At 35.1% G+C, this 23684-nt stretch overlaps 11 protein-coding genes across 11 annotated transcripts; 8 read left to right on the plus strand and 3 right to left on the minus strand. All coding sequences in view use genetic code 12, as the record gives it.

Annotated features, from left to right (window-relative positions):
- Positions 1–29: 29 nt before the first annotated feature.
- On the plus strand, positions 30–1112 carry J8A68_003575 (ribosome biogenesis protein TSR3; the record flags this gene model as incomplete). Its single annotated transcript, XM_049407445.1, has 1 exon — positions 30–1112. One exon carries the CDS (start codon positions 30–32, stop codon positions 1110–1112), a length of 1083 nt encoding a protein of 360 aa, XP_049263124.1.
- A 250-nt stretch (positions 1113–1362) lies between these two features.
- On the plus strand, positions 1363–5283 carry HYU1 (5-oxoprolinase; the record flags this gene model as incomplete). Its single annotated transcript, XM_049407446.1, has 1 exon — positions 1363–5283. The coding sequence occupies one exon, from the start codon at positions 1363–1365 to the stop codon at positions 5281–5283; it is 3921 nt and encodes a 1306-aa protein (XP_049263125.1).
- A 702-nt stretch (positions 5284–5985) lies between these two features.
- On the plus strand, positions 5986–9645 carry J8A68_003577 (uncharacterized protein; the record flags this gene model as incomplete). Its single annotated transcript, XM_049407447.1, has 1 exon — positions 5986–9645. The coding sequence occupies one exon, from the start codon at positions 5986–5988 to the stop codon at positions 9643–9645; it is 3660 nt and encodes a 1219-aa protein (XP_049263126.1).
- Positions 9646–10269: 624 nt separating this feature from the next.
- On the plus strand, positions 10270–11301 carry SGT2 (Sgt2p; the record flags this gene model as incomplete). Its single annotated transcript, XM_049407448.1, has 1 exon — positions 10270–11301. One exon carries the CDS (start codon positions 10270–10272, stop codon positions 11299–11301), a length of 1032 nt encoding a protein of 343 aa, XP_049263127.1.
- A 169-nt stretch (positions 11302–11470) lies between these two features.
- Positions 11471–12508, plus strand: J8A68_003579 (putative hydrolase; the record flags this gene model as incomplete). Its single annotated transcript, XM_049407449.1, has 1 exon — positions 11471–12508. One exon carries the CDS (start codon positions 11471–11473, stop codon positions 12506–12508), a length of 1038 nt encoding a protein of 345 aa, XP_049263128.1.
- Positions 12509–12851: 343 nt separating this feature from the next.
- On the plus strand, positions 12852–13286 carry NCB2 (negative cofactor 2 transcription regulator complex subunit; the record flags this gene model as incomplete). The annotated part of the gene is made up of 1 exon (XM_049407450.1): positions 12852–13286. The coding sequence occupies one exon, from the start codon at positions 12852–12854 to the stop codon at positions 13284–13286; it is 435 nt and encodes a 144-aa protein (XP_049263129.1).
- Positions 13287–13468: 182 nt separating this feature from the next.
- On the minus strand, positions 13469–13765 carry J8A68_003581 (uncharacterized protein; the record flags this gene model as incomplete). The annotated part of the gene is made up of 1 exon (XM_049407451.1): positions 13469–13765. The coding sequence occupies one exon, from the start codon at positions 13763–13765 to the stop codon at positions 13469–13471; it is 297 nt and encodes a 98-aa protein (XP_049263130.1).
- A 417-nt stretch (positions 13766–14182) lies between these two features.
- On the plus strand, positions 14183–15155 carry BUB2 (Bub2p; the record flags this gene model as incomplete). The annotated part of the gene is made up of 2 exons (XM_049407452.1): positions 14183–15074; positions 15121–15155. The coding sequence occupies 2 exons, from the start codon at positions 14183–14185 to the stop codon at positions 15153–15155; spliced, it is 927 nt and encodes a 308-aa protein (XP_049263131.1).
- Positions 15156–15175: 20 nt separating this feature from the next.
- Positions 15176–17296, minus strand: J8A68_003583 (uncharacterized protein; the record flags this gene model as incomplete). The annotated part of the gene is made up of 1 exon (XM_049407453.1): positions 15176–17296. The coding sequence occupies one exon, from the start codon at positions 17294–17296 to the stop codon at positions 15176–15178; it is 2121 nt and encodes a 706-aa protein (XP_049263132.1).
- An 803-nt stretch (positions 17297–18099) lies between these two features.
- Positions 18100–20931, minus strand: LHS1 (Hsp70 family chaperone; the record flags this gene model as incomplete). The annotated part of the gene is made up of 1 exon (XM_049407454.1): positions 18100–20931. The coding sequence occupies one exon, from the start codon at positions 20929–20931 to the stop codon at positions 18100–18102; it is 2832 nt and encodes a 943-aa protein (XP_049263133.1).
- Positions 20932–21924: 993 nt separating this feature from the next.
- Positions 21925–23025, plus strand: J8A68_003585 (YIM1; the record flags this gene model as incomplete). Its single annotated transcript, XM_049407456.1, has 1 exon — positions 21925–23025. The coding sequence occupies one exon, from the start codon at positions 21925–21927 to the stop codon at positions 23023–23025; it is 1101 nt and encodes a 366-aa protein (XP_049263134.1).
- Between the last annotated feature and the right edge of the window lie 659 nt (positions 23026–23684).

Raw genomic sequence — 23684 nt, forward strand, 5'->3', positions numbered from 1 at the left:
ATATTCTATCCAACAAAGTCACAACCAAAATGGGGAAGGGAAAGAATAAAACTCACGAAGACAGATCATCAACCAGCAAGCAACGTACATCAAATTGTCACAAGTCCAAACAACACCACATTCGAAAGGGTCGTCAAGAACTCGGTGCATCAAACACCGCTGAAACCGCAACCAGGAAATTCCCAACCAAATTAGCCATGTGGGATTTCGACCACTGTGATCCCAAAAGATGTAGTGGTAAAAAACTAGAACGATTAGGTCTCATAAAAAATCTCCGTGTGGGACAAAAATTCCAAGGGGTCGTGGTTTCACCTAATGGGAAATCAATCGTTTGTCCAAATGATCGTGAACTTGTAGAAGAAAATGGAGCGGCTGTTGTTGAATGTTCATGGGCGAGATTGGATGAGATTCCATTTCTGAAAATTGGAGGAAGAAATGAGAGATTGTTGCCATATCTCGTAGCTGCCAATCCGGTGAATTATGGTCGTCCATGGAGATTGAATTGTGTTGAGGCACTTGCTGCTTGTTTTGCGATTGTGGGACATATCGACTGGGCTGAGATGTTGTTGGAGAATTTTAGTTGGGGATTGACTTTTTTGAAGATTAATGAAGAGTTGATCCAGTTATATCAGAAATGTACTGATACTGAATCGATAACCAAGGCACAAGATGAGTGGTTGGCCAAGATCGAGAAGGAAGCTAAGGAAAGAAAGGAACAGGTTAATAATGTGGATGATATTTGGTTGATGGGAAATGTTAATAGAAAAGATGCAGCAGAAGAGGAAGTGGATAGCGAGGAAGAGGAAGATGAATGCGAAAGTGATGCTGAGTATGATAACTTAGGAAACAAAATACCGAAGAAAAAGTACGATTCATTAGGTAATGAAATCGATGAAGATAGTGGTGATGACGAGGAAGAAGAAGACGATGTAGACGAAGACAGGGAAGTTAGATATGATTCCTTGGGGAACATTATAGAAAGTGAAGACGAAGAAGAAGAAGACGAGGATGCAAGTGAAACGGGAAGTGACGGAGAACCCGTTTACCACGAATTTCGCAATAATATAACCCGAGATGAACTTTCCAATAGAGTTAGTGGCTTGTCTATATAGACTTTTCTTTCATTTAATAAACGATCATACATTTCCGTTATCTCTGTATTGTTTGCTATTATTGACTGTGGAGAAATCCGTGATCTCTTTTTTCTTGACCTCAAATCTCCTTGGCTCAGGGGATCCTTGAAAAATTAAAACTCTAAATTCCGCAACTCTAGCAAACCAAATTGTGTCGAACTTTAAAATTATCAAGTGTCCTTCCTTCGTTCTTCTTCAGAGTATTAGACAATAAGTCAATTGAATCACGATGTCGCAAACAAAAGGTATTCAAATTGCAATTGATAGAGGTGGGACATTTTGTGATGTCATTGCTAAAATCCCAAATCAACCAGATTATGTATTTAAATTATTATCAGAAGATCCTCAAAACTATAGAGATGCTCCAACTGAAGGTATAAGAAGAGTATTGGAAAAGGTCACAGGCAAAGATATTCCAATGGGACAGAAATTAAATCTTGATCTTATTCAAAGTATTAGAATGGGTACTACGGTGGCAACCAATGCATTGTTGCAAAGAAAAGGAGCTAATGTCTTATTGGTAACTACTAAAGGATTCAAAGATGTTTTAGTTATTGGAAACCAAACAAGACCTCATATTTTTGATTTGACAGCTAAGAAATTAGGACACTTGTATGATCAGGTATTGGAAATTGATGAAAGAGTTACAATTGCTGGATTTTCAGAAGGGGGAGGAGATAAATTAAAACTCGACGTTAACTCGGATCCTGAATTGACTGAGGGTATAACTGGAGATGTTATTAGAGTAATTAAAAAACCTGACTATGAACAAGTTGAAAAGGACTTACAAGCAATCTATGACCAAGATAAGATTAAAACCATTGCCTTATCGTTACTTCATTCGTACGCCTATCCTGAACATGAAGCCAAAGTTGCAGAAATTGCCAAGAAAGTCGGATTTGATATTTCGGTTTCTCATGAATTACAACCAATGCTTGGATTTGTCAATAGAACTTCATCGACTGTTGCAGATGCCTATCTTTCTCCTATCATTAATGACTATGTCCAGTCTTTTGGCGAAGGCTTCGAAGGCGGTTTAGAATCATTTGGAAATAAGTTGTTATTCATGCAATCAAATGGTGGATTATGTCCTTGGTATAAATTTACTGGTTTAAAGGCCATCTTGTCAGGACCGGCTGGTGGTATGGTTGGATTTGGTGAAACTTGTTATGACGCTAAAACCAAGAAAGCTACTTTAGGATTTGATGCTGGTGGTACTTCAACTGATGTATCGAGATACTCAGGAACCCTTGAACATATTTACGAAACTGTAGTTAGTGAGGTTAGTTTGCAAACTCCACAATTGGATATCTCAACAGTTGCGGCTGGCGGTGGGTCTATGTTATTCTGGAAGAATGGAATGTTTGTCACCGGTCCAGAATCAGCAGGTTCTGACCCTGGTCCAGTTTGTTACAGAAAAGGTGGTCCCTTGACTGTCACAGATGCAAATTTATATGTCGGAAGATTGTTGCCAGAGTTCTTCCCCCATATATTCGGTCCAAATCAAGATCAAGCTTTGGATTATGAATTGACTGCTCAAAAGTTCAAGGAGTTGACTGAAGAAATTAATAAAGACAAGGCGGCACAAGGCATTAAATTGACTCCTGAAGAGGTTGCCAGTGGATTTTTGAAAGTTGCAGTAGAATCAATGGCAAGACCAATTAGAAACTTAACTGAAGCCAAAGGGTTCAATACCGCAGATCATAATTTAGCCAGTTTCGGTGGTTCCGGTGGGCAATTTGCAGTCTCGTTAGCTAAAAATTTGGGGATTACCCATGTAGCCATTCATAAGTATTCGTCATTGTTGTCCGCATATGGGATTCAATTGGCAGATATTGTGATTGAAAAGCAATCTCCTGCATCGTTTACTTATTCAAAAGAGAATTTTGATGTTATTGATACTAAAATTAAATATTTGGTTGAGGCGGCAGATAAGGAATATCATGATCAAAACTTGACTGATTTCAATACTAGATTGGAAGTATATTTGAATATGAGATATGTTGGTTCTGATACTCATTTATTGATCCCGGTTGAAAAAGGTGAATATAACGCTGATGAAAAGTTTATTGCTAGACATAAATTCGAATTTGGATTTAATTTGGATAGAAAGGTTTTAGTTGATGATGTCCAAGTATTACTCATTGTTGAATCTTTTGATAAGGAAGAGCACAACCCATATGAAGAGTTCAGTCAATTAGCTACCACTCAAACTGCAGAAGCTTCCAAAGTTCAAAGAAAGATCTATTTCGATTCCGAAGGTTGGTTGGAATCCGACATTTATCAATTACCAGAATTGAAAACCGGTACAATTATCCCAGGACCTGCTATGATCTTAGATGCCACCCAAACAATTCTTGTAGAGCCACGTTCCAAGGCTGCGATCTTATCAAACCATATCTTGCTCATTGTTGAACAAGAAGAGAAACCACAATTATCCAGTACACAAGTTGATCCAATCCAACTATCCGTGTTTGGACACAGGTTTATGTCAATTGCTGAACAAATGGGTAGAACTCTCCAACAAACCGCTATATCCACCAATATCAAAGAAAGATTGGATTTCTCATGTGCTTTATTTGATGGAAATGGTGATTTAGTGGCCAACGCCCCTCATGTCCCTATTCATCTTGGTGCTATGTCGTTTGCAGTCAAGGCACAGATCGATATTTGGAAAGGGAAGTTACAACCTGGAGATGTGTTGGTTTCTAATCATCCAAAAGCTGGTGGATCTCATTTACCGGACATAACAGTCATCACACCAGTTTTGGATAAGAATAACAATCCGATCTTTTGGACTGCCTCAAGAGGACATCATGCTGATATTGGATCTATTTCAGCTGGATCCATGCCACCAAATTCAAAAACTATTTTTGAGGAAGGTGCTTCTATTGTATCTCATAAACTTTGCAATAAGGGTGTTTTCGATGAAGCTGGGATTACAAGAATTTTGTATGATGAGCCAGCGAAATATCCCGGAGGATCGGGTACAAGAACCTTGAGTGATAATATTTCTGATTTGAAAGCACAAGTATCTGCGAACTACAAGGGTATTAATTTATTAGCAAAGCTAGTTGATGAATTTTCATTTGATGTTATTAATCTATATATGGGCGGTATTCAAGCCACTGCTGAAATCGCAGTTAGAAACTTGCTTAGATTAGCACATGAGAAATTCGGAGGTAAACATTTGAAAGGAATTGATTATTTGGATGATGGAACTGCGATTGCGTTGGAAGTTACGATTAATCCTGAGAGTGGTGATGCATTATTTGACTTCTCCGAATCTGGTGACGAAATCTATGGAAATCTTAATGCTCCTAGAGCTATTTTATATTCGGCGGTGTTGTATGTTTTAAGATGTTTGATCAGTACTGATATCCCATTGAATAATGGTTGTTTAAGGCCAATTAAATTCTCAACTAGAGAAGGATCGGTAGTGAATCCATCATATGATGCTGCAGTTGTGGGTGGAAATGTTGAAACTACTCAAAGAATTGTTGATGTTATGCTTAAAACCTTCCAAGCGGCAGCTGCCTCCCAAGGTACTTGTAATAATTTTACATTTGGTATCACTGATAAGGAGAATGGAATTTCGTTTGGTTATTATGAAACTATTTGTGGTGGCTCAGGAGCTGGGCCAACTTGGGATGGTCAGTCAGTTGTACAATGTCATACTACTAATACTAGAATGACCGATACTGAATTATTTGAGAAAAGATATCCTGTTTTACTTCGTGAATATTCAGTTAGGGAAGGATCAGGAGGTAATGGATTACATAGAGGTGGTAATGGTGTAATTAGAGATATCGAATTCCTTTATCCAAATTTGGAAGTATCTTGTCTTATGGAAAGAAGATCGTTAGCCCCATTTGGGTTATTGGGTGGACAGGATGGATCGAGAGGTAAAAATAGTTGGTACAGAAAGGCAGAAGATGGCGAATACAGAAAGAAATACCTTGGTGGGAAGTGTACTCTCAAAGTTGCAACGGGTGATAGAATTATTATCATGACACCTGGAGGTGGTGGATTTGGTTCTCCAAACAAAGAAGCTGTAAGCGAGGAGATTAACTATCCAATCCGAAGTGAAAAGCCAACAGTAGTTACTGGATCTGTTGGTTTGAGAACAAGAACCCAAGAAACCAACTAATTTATATATTTTTAAAATTTAGAATTATTTCGTACATCTTTACCTTTACATATTTATAATTAAAACTTAGCCTTATCTGTAAATGTATCAGCTTCTTCGTTTCTAGCATAATTGGTGGGTAAGAGATTTATACTGAGTGAATGAAAATTTTGCAGCAAAATATTTGCCAGTATTTAAACTTCTATTTTAAGCTTCGGCACTGATATACACTTCATGGAGCTAGTAACGGAAAGATAATCACCTGCCTATAAAGTTTTCGAAGTTTCAACATGTTATGAGCCGTTTTTGATCGACTAGCGGAACCATAGTGGTTGACAACAGTTTCGCATGGTAGCGCATGCGATGACGTCAAAAATTGATTAATATATTGATTTCTGGAACAAGGAATGGAAATCCATATCATTTGCTCTTTTAGATCTTAATATCTTTCTTGAAAGACTATCCAGTTATTATTGGACTCTATTATGCCATATAGAAGTATCCACATCACATTTGGTCTTGTGGTCGACTCCGGAAAGGTTGTAACTGGTAGCTCCGTGAGCTGGCTATGTTCTTTTTTTCTTTTGTGTTAAATCGTTTAAGATTTAGGGGCAATTGGGTTTGCTGCCAAGTTTACTTTTCTATAATTGACATACAATATATTTCAAACAGAGACAAAGTTTAGTGAGTAATGGATTTGATGAGATTATAACAATAATAGAAATGTCATATAATCAGCAACAACATCAACTGTCCCCGCATAAGCAGCAACAACCAATCTCCCACCTTCCTGTTTTATATAATCCATTTCTTAATTGCATATTTAACAATCCTCATTTCAACAAATCACCATTCAAAAGCGTAATAGAAGAATTGAGAGCCAATCACAATGAATATACTTTGATAGTACCGTCTTCATACGTTCTCAATGAATATTATGACCCATCCACTCAAAGTAATAGTACAAAGACCTTGCTTAAAGAATTTTGTTACAACAACGAAGATTTCATCAAATCACACATTATTAAAACCAGCACCCCAGTATCAAGTACGGTAACACCCATATCAAAGGAACAACTGGTGATATATAACACACTCAGTAGTAAACAGATATTAATCAAGAATAGAATGATCTATACCGGAAAGGGATTTAGAAGAAGTTTAAAACTTAAAATATCCCATATACTGTATTTCCATTCATTCAGTGATTATTTCCCTCAGGGAAGTAAATTCATGTTAATTCATATTGAAAGTACATTAATTGGAGGAGTACCGAATCGTAAATCATTACCACCAATTCCCCCACCTTCCTCCTCGGCATCGGGCACATCAAAATCATCAAAAGATAAATCACTTAACCTAGATTCAATTACATTCGAGAAACTATTACGAAGTTTCCCGTTACTTTCGAAAGCGGTATCAGATAAATTTTATAAATTATTCCATCATAATAACAAGAAATTTAGAGTGTTGCGAACGTATACAAGAAAACCTCTAGATGAAATTAGAGTTGAGTTTCGGAAAATGTTAGATGAAGCTTTTAAGATAATTCTGGATAGCGTTAAAGTTGAAAATCCAGACAGTGAACAAACATATAGTCTAATAAATCATATTATAAGTATGTTTCCCGGAATCGATTTAAACAAACTAGTGCATGAATATGTCGAATTAAACCTATATGACGTCCTTTGGTCCCAATTGATATTTCAATTTAATTTCCTGAATGATGATAAAGAGACATACGATAAGGAGGCAATTAAAATATTGACGACAGAGAAGTATAGAAATTTATCATGTTTGTCATTAAATCAGTTAGATTTGCCAATTGAAGAACCTTGGAAGTTGAATGAGTTATATGAACGTGTATCTTTGGCAATTAAAGAATTTGAGAAATTATCCGATTCATCGATTGTTATACTGACTTCAAAGACGAATATAATATATAATACTGTGAAAATACTTAGCCGAGACCTGTGGGATTTGACGATCAATGCCGATATTTTGATCAGCTTAATGATTATGGTTATTGCCCATTCAAAAGTTGACAATTTAGAAGCACATATATACTATATCAGGAATTTTAATTCAGTTGACCATCATGCAGATGGACATTTCAATTATATTATGAGTAATTTGGATGCTGTTTTGTACCATATGTCAGGAAATGAGGCTGGATATATTGATCTAATGTCACAGTCCAACAAAAATTATCAATTGTGGAATTCTATCTATGAACAAGATATTGAAAAATTGCAAGAAATAATAGATGAAGTCAGCGACGAATTTCCCAATTGTGAAGTGTTGCCAGATAATCATTTCTTGAACAGCAGGAATATTAATGGAGAAAGTTGTATTGCATTTGCGATTAGGTCTAAAAACTACGATATTTATAATCTATTAATGAATACAAACCCGGGCTGGTTTTCAATTGACACAGTTCTATTCGATATGAATGTCGTTACCAAGCAGAATTTGTTAACACTTTGCTTAATTGAAGAAACTGACCCCCGAATTATGGACGATTTAGTGTCGATAATACTATCAAACTCCACACCGGAGGAACTGGCGGCATATTTCAATAGTATCGACAAGTCGGGTAGATCAGTCGGACATTATCTATTCCATAATTATAAATTAATCGATTCAATTGGGCAATACATTGATTGGGAATTGAAGGATAGTAATTCTCATACACCCTTATTCAGTCTTTGTCGATGTTATGATCACCCAGACTATGTTGATTTAATCAAACATGGATTTGCTTGTGTATATGAAAAGTATGGTCGAGGAAATTTGGATTTTGATAAACATGTAGATAAATCGGGTAATACGTTATTACATGTAATATTGAAGGGGATACCTGAAACAGAACTATTATCGAATGAAGGGAATATTATCGATATAAACCAGACCAGTCAACGGAATATGACTCCATTGATGTTGTATGTTAAGTATAACCGTTTAGAAAATTTACAAGAAATCTTGAAGGATTCTAGATTAGATTTCTTGTTTGAGGATTTAAAGAATCATTATAATGTTTTTGATTATTTAGGATTCCTGGCTGCAAAATCGTTAAAGACTGAAGTGTTTGGCAAGATGGAAGCTTGTATTTTCGATTATTATTTAGATAACTATTTCCCACGAGGGGCTGAGGATAATCTCGTGGCGATGAATGGGAAATATGATTCTAATAAGAAAGACTGGTTAATATTTCTTAGGAATTCCGATGCATATTGTAATTACAGATCAATAAACAATATCAAGCAGAGATTATTTATCACGAAATTGAAATATCCGTTATCTACTTTTCCCGATGAAGAAACTTTTTGGAAGAACTTTCCGATAGATATACCTACGTCGCCCATGTTTCATAAATTTAGAATTAATCGATTCATTGAAAATCTCAATATCTTGTTTCGAAGTCTTGTATTTCAATCCAATATTAATAGAAGTGTATTTTTCAAGTCGTTTTTAAGTGTGGAAGTAGAAACCCTGATTTTAGATATCAAGAAAAAGATTGGAGAATCAATTGAACGAAATAAAATTAAAAAGTTTGGCGAGGATGTGACTTATAAAACCAACCAGATCTACGAGATTGAGTACTTTTTAGAATATTCCTTAACTGATTTGAATAAGTATAAGACCTTATTTAGCAAATTAGCAAAATTAATTGCATTTGCTGAGCTAAAACAAACTGATGCCAATTATGTTGAAGATCAGGCATTATTCAACATAATCCCAAAAAGCAATTTATGCGACAACACCTTACGAAGTGCGTCACAAATTGCTGAACGCGATTCCTCGTGGAATACATTATTGGGATATATAACATGGATTCAGGCAACTTCGGAGGAATTACTCAAGAATATCAATAAAATAATGCAAGAGATTAGATCATGGAAAGAAGTTTATCATTCTATATGTATTCTTAATCTGGAACTCAAACAAATAGAAAAGAAACTGGAGAAACTGGAGCAACCAGTAGCCAACACCGACGCCGTTCCTGTTGAGAATGGTAATACAGAAGAGAATGGAGAAGACGGTGGGACAATTAGTCGTACAATTAGTGGACAGACTCTTTCAATCAATCCCATCCCTGAGAATGAAATCGAGGAAGACACGGCTTTTTTCAGTTTTGGCGAAAGAAGAAAGACTAAATATAAGAAATTAATAGTGGCAAAATCAGAAAAGGTTAAACAAATTATGAAATTAAATTTTGATATTAGATGGGGGCATGAGATTATTGCCGCTGAGATTTCTAATTTTTTGAAATTTAGAACTGAGTTTTTGAGATTTGGAATAAAGGTGTTTAATAATGGTGAAATTAGGAGGTTGAAGCAAAGAAAGCTTGAATTGCAGTCTATTCTCAAGGATTTGAAATGATGCATCGTTGATAGTATGTGTTTATACGTTAACGAGATATTCAAAACCGCGAATAGCAGCACAAGGCATTCAAGTTTTATAAGTGAGATCAAAATTAGAAAGGTAAGTAAAAGCGTTTATTGTTTATATAGGGTCTTGTATTTCTTTTATAATAGTGTAATAGTAATCGATAGATAAAAGCTAATCTGAAAAAGAGCCAAAAGAGCTGTGTACTTCATGGCGTAGTAAAGTTCTCTTCTAAAGTTTGCACCAAATGGCTGCGAAATTTTTCCATAAAGTGAGTAAGTAAATCTCTAGGAAATTACGTGAGACACATATCATAAAGCAACGTGCTGACTAACAAAACATTACAGACAAGAGTCCCTGCTAGGTTAGTCAGTTTCGAAAGGCTAAGACAAGTGTTCAGTGTCGTTATTCGATCAACGAAGTCCCCACAAAATCCGGTTCAAATTTGCACGTGCAAATTAGACTTCCGACAGAAGCTTCTGTCTCATTCTTTTCTTTTTACGCGGAGAGTGAAAAAAAAGATGTCCACGCAGCTTCTTTATTTAAATCTCTTGATTTATCCACACTTTATTATTCATTTTTATTTCCATATAATAGATATAAACACACCTCCTAACTATGACTGTTTCTAATAAAGATATTGCATTAAACATAATTAACTACTTAACAACTTCCATCAAAAACAAACAAATCAATGAAGAATACGTTGAATCATTAGATGTTGCTATTGATTGTATTGCCGATGCATTTGAAGTTAACAAAGAAGATGCCGAATCTACCATCAAGGATAAATTCCAAGGCAAATCATTAGACCAATTACTCAACACCATAATCACCTCTTCATCATCCGCCACTTCCACCAAAGAATCCGAAGTCGATGCCGAAACTAGAGCAAAAGCAGATGCATTAAAAGTTGAAGGAAATAGAGCTATGGCAGCCAAGAATTTCTCTGTCGCAATTGCAAAATATACCGAAGCTATTGAATTAGATTCAAATAATGTGGTATATCTTTCCAACAGAGCTGCTGCTTATTCATCCAGTGGTGATCATGCCAAAGCAGTTGAAGATGCTGAAAAGGCAATTGAATTAAATCCAAATTTCGCTAAAGCTTATTCTAGATTAGGATTAGCTAAATATGCTCTTGGTGATGCTAAGTCTTCTATGGAAGCTTATAAACAAGGTTTAGATATTGAAGGTGAAACTAAATCCGAAGCTATGAGAAAGGGGTATGAAACTGCCAAAAAGAGAGTTGAAGATGAATTAGAAACTACTCTTTCCTCCAATGACACAAGATCTGCTGACTCTTCCAGTGCTGGTGCCGGAGCCGGTAGTGCTGGTGGATTACCTGATTTCGGTAGTATGTTTGGTGGTGCCGGTGCTGGTGCTGGAGGTCCAGGAGGGATGCCATCTTTTGCGGATATGATGGGAAATCCACAAATCATGCAAGCTGCACAAGAAATGATGTCTAATCCAAATGCTATGGCTGACTTATTTAATAATCCTGCTGTTCGTCAAATGGCTCAAAGTATGGGAATAGGTGGTGAAGATGGTCCAGATTTAAGTAATATTATGAATAATCCAATGTTAAGAAATTTCATGGGTGGAAACAATCCAGGTGGAAATGATAATGACAACAACAATAATGCTTAGATAGTATATATATGATCTTAGAATAAATATTGTAGTTTTAAAGTAATCTCTGATCGACGGTTATTACCGGAGTCAAAAACGAACCCCAAGAAAAAAAGATCACTTCCAACATTTTTGTCTTCCTTATTAACCTTGTTCTTTTTCCTTTCAGTTATAGAAGCATCATAAAATGATCAGTAGATTAGGACTTATAAGAACTCCAGTGGTTTCTCTGAAACGATTCCTATCGGTAGCAACCCAACTGTCAACCCCCAACACATCCAATTCCCCAATAGATCTCCACCCCTCATTTCATCTTGATGATATTCCCGATCTCCCCTTTGAAGAAAGAGTCATCTTACCTTATAAACAATATAAACCATATTCCAACCACATTGACCAAACACTCACACCCATCCTAATGGTACATGGCTTATTTGGAAACAAGTCGAATTATAATGTTGTCGGACGAGAAATCAGTCGAATTACAAAACATCCCGTATATGGAGTTGATTTAAGAAATCATGGTGATGCTCCCCATGTATTACCCCATACTTACTCTCAATTAGCACTGGATTTACATGATTTTATAATGGATAGACATTGGAAACTGGTTATTTTAGTTGGACATTCAATGGGAGCTAAAGCTAGTATGATTTTAAGTTTACTTTATCCTGAATTAATTGAGAAATTGGTGGTGGTTGATAATACTCCGCATTATAAACCATTGAGTAAACAATATGAATGGGATTTATTGGGGATGTGTGAAGTGGAAGAAAAGCATCCCGATGTTAAAGATGCAGAGGGGAAGAGAGTTGTGGATGTGAAGAAGGTTGAACGGATGTTGTCGAAATATGAACCTGATCCCGTAGTTAGACAATTTTTGATGCAGAATTTATTGACTAAACCTGGACATCATAAGTTTTCAATGGCCAAGAATCCACATAAAGAAGTATTTAAGACACCGGTTATGAATTTTTATAAACATGGGATTGTGCCTAGTTTGGGAGGTTGGCCAAATATTGGAAGTGCTGATAAATATTTGAAACCAGTATTGGTATTATCGGGTAAGAAATCTGAATTTGTATTACCAGAATATTATTATGAATTTGATAGATATTTTGATGATGTTGAATATGAAGAGTTTGACTGTGGTCATTGGATATCTAGTGAGAAACCAAAAGAGTTTGTTGAAGCAATTTCAAAGTTTGTAACTGAGTCATCGTGATCATACATAGTGTTTGGAGAACACCATATTTAAATTGATTATGTAATAATAGTCCGAATCTGACGTAATCAGATAATTTTTTTACGAGTAAACAATACACATCATCAAAACTGTCAGACAGACACAAAAAAAACAGATTTTATATAAAGAGTGCGACATTTCTCAATCTTTTTTTTTGGGACTTCTTCTTTTCTCAGCCATTTACATATGAAGAGCCTTTAATATATATCAAGAACTTATTGAATAGAATCCTTTTGGAATTTACGTGTTATAACTGATAAACCAGATAATATAGATAGATATAAACCATCAAATTAATATACAGAACTAACAACAAGGGAAAATGTCGGAATATTCAGGATCATCATCAGAAGATTTATCATTACCCAAGGCTACAGTACAAAAGATAATAGGTGAGATATTACCTAAAGATATTGCTATATCTAAAGATGCAAGAGAAGCAATTACTGAATGTAGTGTTGAGTTTATTATGATGTTAAGTACACAATCCAATGATATTGCTGAAAAGGAAGCTAAAAAGACAATTGCATCTGATCATGTTGTTAAAGCATTAGAAGAATTAGATTTTCATAATTATTTAACAATCATTAATAAGATTTTAAATGAACATAAAGAATTATTGAAAGGTAAAGAAAAGAAGAATAATAAATTCCAAAATTCTGGTTTAAGTGAAGAAGAATTATTAAGACAACAAGAAGAATTATTTAAAAAATCAAGAGATAGATTAAATAGTCAACTGATTCATGAAGTGAAGTGATATGGGTTTACTTGTTTAGTTCTTTTTGTATACTAGTTAGTTGTATGTAGTAGTAGTTGTAGATTCTTGGGTAATAATTCTTTAATGAGTAATGAGTAGTTGGAGTATGAGTATGAGTAAGTCATGTATGTGTGTATTATTATTAGTAATAGTTAATAGATATACAAGTATATATACAATGGTTAACCTAATATTAATTCATATAATATAATTAATATATTTATTGCAATTAAAGGAATTCTCATTAAAGTTCTAATTGCACTTATTAAATTAATTAATTTTACTTTTATACTTCCATCATTATTGTTAGAGTTCATCATCATATCACCAGTACTAAATTGATTAAATTGCATATTCGGGTTATTAATATTAGCTTTTGAACCCCATCCTATTCTATTAAGAAATCTATCTTCACTTAATACTGCTATTCCATTGATAGTTAATACAACAACATATAATAATTTACCTAACCCAAACATTGTATTCCTTGTCCTATTTAGTCTATTGCTTGCTTACTGGTATATATAAAGGGGGTATATTGTCTATTGATTCTATAAGATGATGTAGTAGATATTACTGATAGTTCCAAGAAGAATAAAAATGTCTGTCTGATTATGAAGTTTATTCTTCAACAAGTTCTAGGAAGGCAAACTGTAAAATTGAAATATACTGCTAATCTGTAAGGTTTAGTTAACCTACAAAACTTACACTTTTTACATGTTAAGACGAGTTGTTTTTATTTTTTCTTTATTCACTTTCTGTTTGTTTACAAATTTATTAGATCAAATCAAAATCTTTACAACCAATTTACACTCCCTTCAATTAACACCCCAGGGAACTCCCATCTAGACTTGAAAACATCCTCACCCAATAACCTTCCATTCCCCCCTACGACAATGCTGCTGAAAATCACCCATAAACCGTCACAAATCATCTCAACCACCACCACCAACACCACGACCAAACCACGAAAGAAACACAACATTGAACAATACATCGAATCAGAACAACTATTCCTCGAAAATGGTCTCTCACAACTCCGATACTACGTCCTAATGGAAGGACTTACCATTCCCGAAGGATATGATCAATGTCCGTATCGATCCTACGTCTGGTCAATCCTTCTCCGTGTGCCTCCATTCTCAACTCATGACTATATGAAATTATTATCACTGGCTGAATCATCTATCCTGGGTGAAGTATTGGCCAAGATTAAGAATGATACTTTTAGGACATTGATGAATGATAAGAAATTTCATCAAAAAGTGAGTGAAGATACTTTGATAAGAGTTTTGAGTTGTATTGCAATAACCACTGACAATAAAGCGGGATATGTTCAAGGATTGAATGTGTTGTTGGCGCCAATTGCATATGTTTGTCATAAGAGTGAGCCTCAATCGTTTGCTATTTTGCATAATTTGATCACGAATCATATTCCATTATATATTACTCCTGATTTAGAAGGGGTTCATACTGCAATTAGTTTGGTAGAAGTGGTTTTAAAGATTATTGATCCGATTTTGAGTGAATATTTTAATTCAAAATTGTTAAATGCTGAAATATATGCATTTGCTCCGATATTGACCTTATGTGCAAGTACCCCACCCTTGAAGTCAGTACTTAAACTTTGGGATTTCTTATTTGCTTATGGTACTCATATGAATATTTTATTTGTGGTTGCACAATTAATCATAAATCGTACAAGTTTATTACAATCAGAACAACCAATGAAAATTTTACGTAATTGGCCAAATTTACAAGAAAATGAAATAATTAAATTAAGTCTAAGTTTTATACCGGAATTACCTAAACAATTATATGATCTAATTGCCAGACATGGATATGATAAATCAGTTCCCTTTGAATTAAAACAATTTATTAATAATTATTCAATATAATCCATTTTGATAATCTTCATAATCGAAAAAACAACATAATACAGTTCTATCATTATACAGCATCCCCGATATTCCCATAATCGCTTTAAATGCATTATTCTCATCCTCGAATTCGACAAATATTTTACCTAAACTAGGTTGATTAAATTGTAATAAATCAGGCATGAAATCATGATCAGGTCTGGGGATTTTAATTGATTTAATGGTTCCATATTTCCCAACTTCAGATTTCATATCTTGAAGTATTAATTGATAGTTGTCATCATCGGCTAATTCTTTAACCGTGACGGCATTTAAGATTTGAATAACTCTCAGCTTTGGATGCGGGAAAACTTTTTCATTCCGGACTAATGCTTTCAAATTATGAAAATCAATAATTGAATCTTGAATATTTGCTAATGGGTTATTTGAATCAATACATGAGAAGAAAACATTATGAACAAATGAAATCTTCTTGATTTTATCAATATATGTAGATAATTGATTTATTTGTTGTTGCAATGTATGATTTTTATCAATTACTTCAAATTCAATAAATACAATTCCAAGAGGATCCTTGGTTCCCTTTTGTCGTAAATATTGCATTCCATGAAGTGGATGGATCTTTTCTAATTCTTCTCTAATTGAATCGACGGATGTATCTGGGGATATAACCAATGTTATCTTTCTCGGACTGTCTTTCACGATTTCCTCAATCATGCCTGATTCTTTTAATGGTTGTTGTGGGAGATTTTGAACAAGATATTCATTTGGTCTAGTTATCACCAATTTAAATTTCTCATTCTCAGAACTTCGAGGGATATTTTCTTCTTTATATGCATTAAATAACAATTCCATCCCATTTAACGAATAGATAATAGTAGCACATTCACTATCATTAAACTCAATTATCAAATATTTATCATCTTTAGTCTTTTTCTTTGAATGAATATTACTAGTCCCATTTTCATTCAATTCAATATCAATCACCTTCAAACAATCATTAAAGAATTCCACCAATTTCAAATAATTAATCTTGGATAAATCATTCCGAATAACCAAAGTTTTGGCCACTTTAGAATCCACAGGGTCAATTTTCGAACTTTCAATCAAAATATCAGAACTGTTAGATAATCTATCCTTAATCAATCCTTCTAATTTCGTGAAATCAACAGGACGGGGGAATCCCGGCAAGGGGAACAATCCTGATAATTTGGCACGTTGCGCCGAAACTTGTTCAAATCCTTTTGGTTTCACGCCCCATCTCGAATCAATCACTTTAAGGTCTTCAATTGGTTCGATATTGGATAATACTTGTAATTCTTTCTCGATCTGGACGATTTCTTCAGCGGGTGGGAGTTCAGGCTCGGCAGAACGGGATGGATAATGGGAGGATGACGGAGCAGCGGCAGTTCGTGAATCGTAATGTCTTGGTTGTTTGGTTGGTCTGTATGATGACAGAGGATCGGACGGTTGTTCTCTTTTTCGGGATTGATAGGATCTAGGGGTGTAATGATTGTCATCGCTGGGAGCGTATCTACTTCTTTCATCTCTTCCTCGATTATCTCTACGCCTGTCGTCACCACCTCTTCTGTCATCACCTCTTCTGTCATCTCTTATTCTATCTTCACTTCTTCTATACAGTGATGAAGTCAGTTGACTACTATCCCCAACTGTTCTTTCCCTACCTCTGTCCCTATACTCCCGAGACGAGCTATCATCAGTTCTATTATACGAACTTGGTTCTTTTGCTCTTTCTCTGCCTCTATCCCTATAGTCTTTGGGTTGTTGCTCATCGCTTCTATTGTATGAAGTAGAAGACTCAGCTACTCTTTCTCTACCTCTATCCCTATATTCCCTAGGTTGCTGATACCCATTATCGTTCCTATTGTATGACCCAGGTTCACTTGGTCTATATCTATCACCTCTTCTAGAGTAAGCATCTCTATTATCATTTGGTGTATCGGTATTTCTTGAATAATTGGATGGGTTTCTGATATTTCCAGATGTCCTCGATGAGGATGGATTAGTCGTAGTATCGGTTGTAGTGTTAGTTGTAGTGGTGGGATTACGTGGTGGGTTATTATCGTCGTCATCTCTTCTTCTGGAGTAGAAATTAGTTGTCGATGACATTTTTGTGACGTTGATGAGATGGAAATGAATGTGGATTTGTGTTGTTTATATTAATTTGAAAATCGTCCTTTTGCAGTTTTCAATGAATGTGATTTGATTTAATTGAAATCTACGTGTTCTTTTTAGATTAATCTTCTATTTTAAATGAATAGTTTAAGAAAGAAGTCATTAATCAATTTTATCGAGAGATTTCTTTTGTTGGTTTTTTTGTTTGTTGGTTTTATTATTTTTTCCAATAGGTTTATTTAAAAGCCCTTAAAAAATAAAGCTTCTCTCTTTCTAATTAAATATTTTTTTATTTTACAGTTTTGATGGCTGCAAAAAAAAAATAAGATATCAATCAATTTTCACATTTATTTACCTGAATTTTCAATTCAACAGACACCAAAAGGAATGCGAAACGAAATAATCTTCCACTGGTTTGAAATACTTTTGTTAAATTCTCGAGTAGGTTGGAATTATTCAGATAATCCTTCAACAGGGTCTACACCACCCTACATTTCTTGTTTCGAAGTAGACTGGATGGTACAGTTTGCACAAGGTGTAACTCAAGAGAATTCGAGTTGTCGGCTTATTGCAAAAGACGATATCTAACCCCTACACTATAGCTATTTCTCTGTGAGGTCATGAGTTAAAAAAGCTGCAACTGAATTTATTCTGTATTGAAGTAAATGGCAAACAAAATTTGGGAACCTCCCTTCAAGAGGAAGACAAAATTTAAAATATAATAATGCTGCAATGAATTTAATTTATTATTACTGTATAAAACAACACTACTTATCTATATAATGTTTATGATGGTTTTATAATTCGTCATGAGCAATTTCAGAGGTTGCTGAAGAAGATGCATTTGCATCATTTGACTCAGTAGAATCAGTTACTGATGATGTTGATTCCTCTGATGCCTGTTTAGAGGAGCCTTTTGCTTCATCTTGTGCCGGTTCTTGTTCACCCTTCTTTGGTTCTTCTTCCTCTTCTTTTGCTGCTTCTTCTGTCTTCTTAGCTTCTTCTTCCATTGATTTTGACGCTTCTCTCAACTTCTTTCTAAATTCTCTTTGTTTTTCTCTTTCGGTTAATCTTTCAAATTGACTCTCAAACAATTCAGTCCTCTTAGCATGCATACCTTCAATAGCCATCAAATCCCTAACCATATCAGCAATCTTCTGACCCAATCTATAATGGCAATCAAACACATGCTCTCTTGGAATCCTATCAAATTCATCTGGATTATCAACCAATTGTCCAATCTCAGTTAAAATTTCTCTATATGCTTCTAAGGTTCTATCAAATGATAATAATTTATCATCATTTTCCATTAATCTTAATTTAATTCTATCATTTTCTTTATCAAAATTGAAACCTGCCTTGTCATATTTGGCTCTAATTTCACTAATTGATTGACCAAAATCAAGCATTTTCGATTGGATTTTCATAACCATTTTCGAACCTTCATCATATATTTTCTTCATTGCAGCATGACTTAAATCAGCTTCTGCCATTTGCTTAATTTTATCCAATTCATCTTTTTTAGTTTTTATTTCTTGTAATTTTTCTTCAATATCTTCAATTGACGCATCATCACTTTCGAAATCCAACCATTCAATTACTTCACTTACGTAATCTGAATAAGTAGATATTTTACGCTTAGATAATGCTGATTGTAAAACATCTTCATTATCGTCAATGAAAGAACGTAAGCCATAACAACTTGATTCCAATCTGTTTCTAAGGGCATCCAATTCAACCTTCAAGTCATCTTGTTTGTTCAAATATTCAAGTTTCTTTGAAAGTTCCCTTTGATCAGTTCTGGACAATGGTTTGATTCTAGGATATGTTGCTTCTGGTTTCATAATCCAGGTAACCTTTGGTTTCTTAGTCTTAGATTTCTTCTTAGGTGGTTCTGGAACAGTATTATTAGTTCCATTGGTATTATTTAAGTTTTTGATTGTGCTTGCTGTAGTTGATTCATCTTCCAGTTCGTCTTCACTTTCAGGTTCTTTCTTGTGTAACAACTTATCAAAGAATGATTCGGATTTATGTGAAACACATTCAATCTCGGCACGAGTAAGATCAAACATCTTGTTTTCATTTAATTCAAATGAAATGAATAACTCCTTGGTTTGTTTGGATTTACAACTATGCTTGGTATATTTCGAAAGTACGTTATCAAAAGTATAAGATTTAAATAATGATCCATCTTCATATAATTCAACGGTAACATTTTGATTTTCAATTGGTCCAACGTTAACTCTAGTGACATTTCCAACAATAGAGCCTTTGGCGAATACTGTCTCAACATCCTTACCATTAACGCTATATCCAAAGTTATAGTGATTCTTTTCAACTAATACAACATTCTTAGAAGTTCCGGTTTTGATATTCAATCCTCTCAAGGTAGTACCCAAAGCGGAACTTTCATCAGTGTTGACACTCTTGGAAATTTTTTCTTCACCAACAAATAACGAAACATGTTTTTGCACGAATGGTACTCTACTTGATCCACCATTCAAAATAACTGAAGTCAAATTCTCAACAGACAAATCTTTGGCTTTCAAAGCTTCAATAATAGGTTGATTGACATGGGCAATTAAATCTGCATTATGATCTTCAAATTCTTGTCTGGTGATAGCAAATCGGAAATCCTTTTCGTCATAGATAGATTCAATAGTGGTGCTGTATTCATTATTTGCTGAAAGAACAATCTTAGCCTTTTCAGCAATATCATATAATCTAGCAGATAATTTTGGAGTTATATCCTTATTCTTTAAATTAAACTGATCCAAGAACTTTTGAGAAATAATAGAATAAACCGAATCAGTTAATAAACTTCCACCAAACATAGAATCAGATCCAACACTTTCCATTTCCACAATTAATTGTTTTTGAATATTTGGAATTATTGAAAATAAAGTAGCAGTAGTATATCCTGCCCCAACATCCAATACTAAATGATATTGTTTCTTGCCATTAAATTCATCCTTTTCGAATTTCTTATTACTTGCAAAATTAAGTGCTACTGAAGTTCCTTCCTCAACCAATCCCAACACATTCGAAAACCCGGCCAATTTCAAAGCATCCAAATATGCTTGTCTGGTAGCTTGGGAAGAAAATGGTGGGATTGCAATTATGACATCATCAACCAATGGAGCTGCATTCTTACTATTTTCTAATTCATTCAATGCCCTTTGTTTAAATTCACTTAAAGTCATTGCCAATAATTCTTCAACAGAAAATTGAAAAGTCGAATTAGATAATCCTAAATCAAACTTAATAGAATTTCCTCTATTTTCATCTCCAACCAATTTAATCCCAGGATGAATCTTTGAATATTGGGATACACTTGGATCATCAATTTTCTTACCAATCAATGCTTTCAAATCCAATACACAAGATTGTGGGAATCTGGTAATAAGAGAACCCATTTGTGATCCATAGGTTCTTTCCAATTGGTGTCCCTGTTGCCTTATACATAAACCAGATAAGTCTTTCCGTTTTCCTTCATCAGTTAGAACGATTTCAAAGGGAATACCTGGGGCCAACAAGACTGCTTTGGAATATTGTTGGCCATAATCTACACCTAAAATGGCGGAAGATGCCAATGCAATTAGCCATGATATTAATAATAGATGCCTCATAGTAATATCTATCTATATATCTATTTTGTAGTTCGTTTGGTTGCGTTGGTTTAAAGAAAGAAAGTGGTGGAAATCAAAAGAATAAAATTGAAAAATTCCGTTTGTTCATTATGGAGAGGACAAGTCACATGACAGATATTTCCTGATTAGGAAACCGCACCCCAATCCAGAGATGATTTTTCTGAACAAGACACGCTGGCATATTCGAAGGGTTAATTATTACTGTAATTAGCGAATGGGCAATATTGTACGTCTATCTTTAGGATTTCGAGGATGTGGTCGATCATGAACCTAACTCTAAGTGAAAGCATGTCCGAATAAATTTACCTCGAGTTTTATAGAAATTGGACATGTTGCCTTGGGGAGTGATAAAAAAAGCAAAAGAAGTAAGTTCAAGTCGATACAAAGAAAGCTTGTACACTTGCAGGACGATGACTATATCCTCTGATTTATGCGCGTTGACTCCTGCAACATCACTAGCTAAGGGTCCTCTGGGGAGCCAACTTTCAGAGTTTTGTTGGTGCTTAGTTCCAGCACGTGAAATGTTGCTGCGGTCCGTACTGAAGTTATGGTTTTGGATCTTCTGAGCGAGCAAAGTAATATCGTGTTAACTTAATTAATACTATGTAGAATTTATAGAAAAAGCCTTACCCTAAATCACATATCGAAGACCATGGAACATTATCGAAGATGCGAGAATAACTTTCCATGTTCGGGAATTATACTCCGAGAAGGCAGGGTATACTGCTATTCCGATACCCGCTCCGATATACAATAATCGAACAGCAGACCCATCGGGACGGATAAATTCGTGGTTTTAAACGTGAAACAGGATTTGGTTTAAAAGAAATCGCGGAGCGGCTGATTCCTGCCTCTTCTCCCATTCCGAAAAAAATGGGGGCTTATTCTCGAGGGGCAAATATATTTAAGACGTTTCCCATTTTTTTTAATTAATTGCTTCTGGATTGATAATACTGCCAAGACTAATCCAAAATGCAATTCACAACACCTGAACTATCATACAAAGCGTACGGTTATAAGAACAGTAACAGTCCTGTTGTTCAATTCACCAAACAGCTCAAATTGGTACCATCTCCTTCAACCCTGGAAGGCGGCACACCTACCTATGTTATCCCTGATGATAAAATCCTAATCAAAATTCATTATGCAGCATTAAACCCTGTCGATATCAAATTGCGTCAAGTAGCCTTCCCTTTGTTAGCTTATTTCTCGCGCGCTGGTCCTTATATTGGAATTGGAAGAGATTTCTCGGGGGAGGTTGTTTCTGTTGGATCCAAAATCACAAATGTTAAGGTTGGGGAATTCATTCAAGGTTTCTATCCTGGAACATTCGCAGATGGGACAGTCGGAGAGTATTTCCTGGTCCTGCCTTCTGAACTTGTATTCCACCCAATTCCATCCAATATCACCCCGTTGCAAGCCGCTGCATGGCCTTTGGTTTTTGGAACTGCGATAACATTAGCTAGCGGATTGGAACTAGAAGGGAAGAAGATTCTCGTGTTAGGTGGAGGGACCACGGTTGGGAGGTTCCTTACTCAGATCTTGCATATTGAGAAGGCCAAAGAAGTGGTGGTAACCTGTTCACAATCATCTCGTGAAATTTTGACTAAATACGGTGCTACTTCTATTATCGACTATAAAGCCCATAAAAACATTGCAAATCCTGTTTTGGAATCTGTTAAAGAAACTGGCGAATTTGATCATATTATTGACTGTTGGGGAGGGAATGAATTGTTTAAACATATGAATACTATCATAAAACGAGGTGGTTATTATAAAACAATTGTAGGAGACTACTCCGGTAGCAGTGGTGGAGTGCTCATGTGCGCGACGTTTATGGGATTTTATAGGATGACTATGTCGAAATTGAACTTGTCGAGATATAAGTATTGGTTAGGCTTGCTTCCCAATGATCCTACCTGGATGGAGAAAGGATGTAAATATATTGAAGATGGTGGAATTGACATTCCGATTGATCATATCTATAACTTTGATGAGTTTGATAAGGCACTTGAGAAGTTAGAGGAGCATTCTGCAAAAGGAAAGCTTGTAGTTAAGGTTATTGGAGATTGAATGCCAATTAGTTTTGCTTTCTTCTATGATGAATGTGAAGTTCTATTTATAGTTTATTTTAATTTTAGTTATTCGTGATATTTACCCTTGTCTGTGATATCCTGTTTGCACTATAGGTGTGCTTCTATTTAGTGATTTTTGTGGGTATAATTCCTATGCACTTCATTTTGAACTGGTCTTGATCTTACAAGACAGTTCAAAAAGCCAGCACTACAAGTGAGGGTTTCTTCTTCCTCGGCTACAAATCAATAAAAACGGCGCTTCATGTAGAATTTTTTGAGTCGACCAAACACGTTCATACCAGGAGGTCACACTCAAAGGTTCTAGTGGACTATGGTCGCTGAAAAATGTGTCGTTTTGGCTGCGAAAATTCCAAAGATTGCTCTGTAAAATTAGCATACAAAAGCACAGAACAGAATCTTAAACTTAAAGTATTCGCTTTATGATTGTATCGACATATTGATCTACACGCGTCGAAGCTGATTTAGGGCGAGGTTTTAGCATTAAATATGAGAAAAGTTGGATTTTCGTAACCATTTTAACTATTATATATACACTTCAAGTCGGGGATAGAGATTTCACAGGAGTAATTATTTAATCATTGAATATTTCAATATACTTTGTTATACCTTTCGTTTTATTCACTCGATATTTCTTCT

Source organism: Hemisphaericaspora subhashii (genome assembly GCF_019202705.1).
Source record: "Hemisphaericaspora subhashii strain CBS 10753 chromosome Unknown scaffold53, whole genome shotgun sequence".
Lineage (NCBI taxonomy): Eukaryota > Fungi > Ascomycota > Pichiomycetes > Serinales > Debaryomycetaceae > Hemisphaericaspora > Hemisphaericaspora subhashii.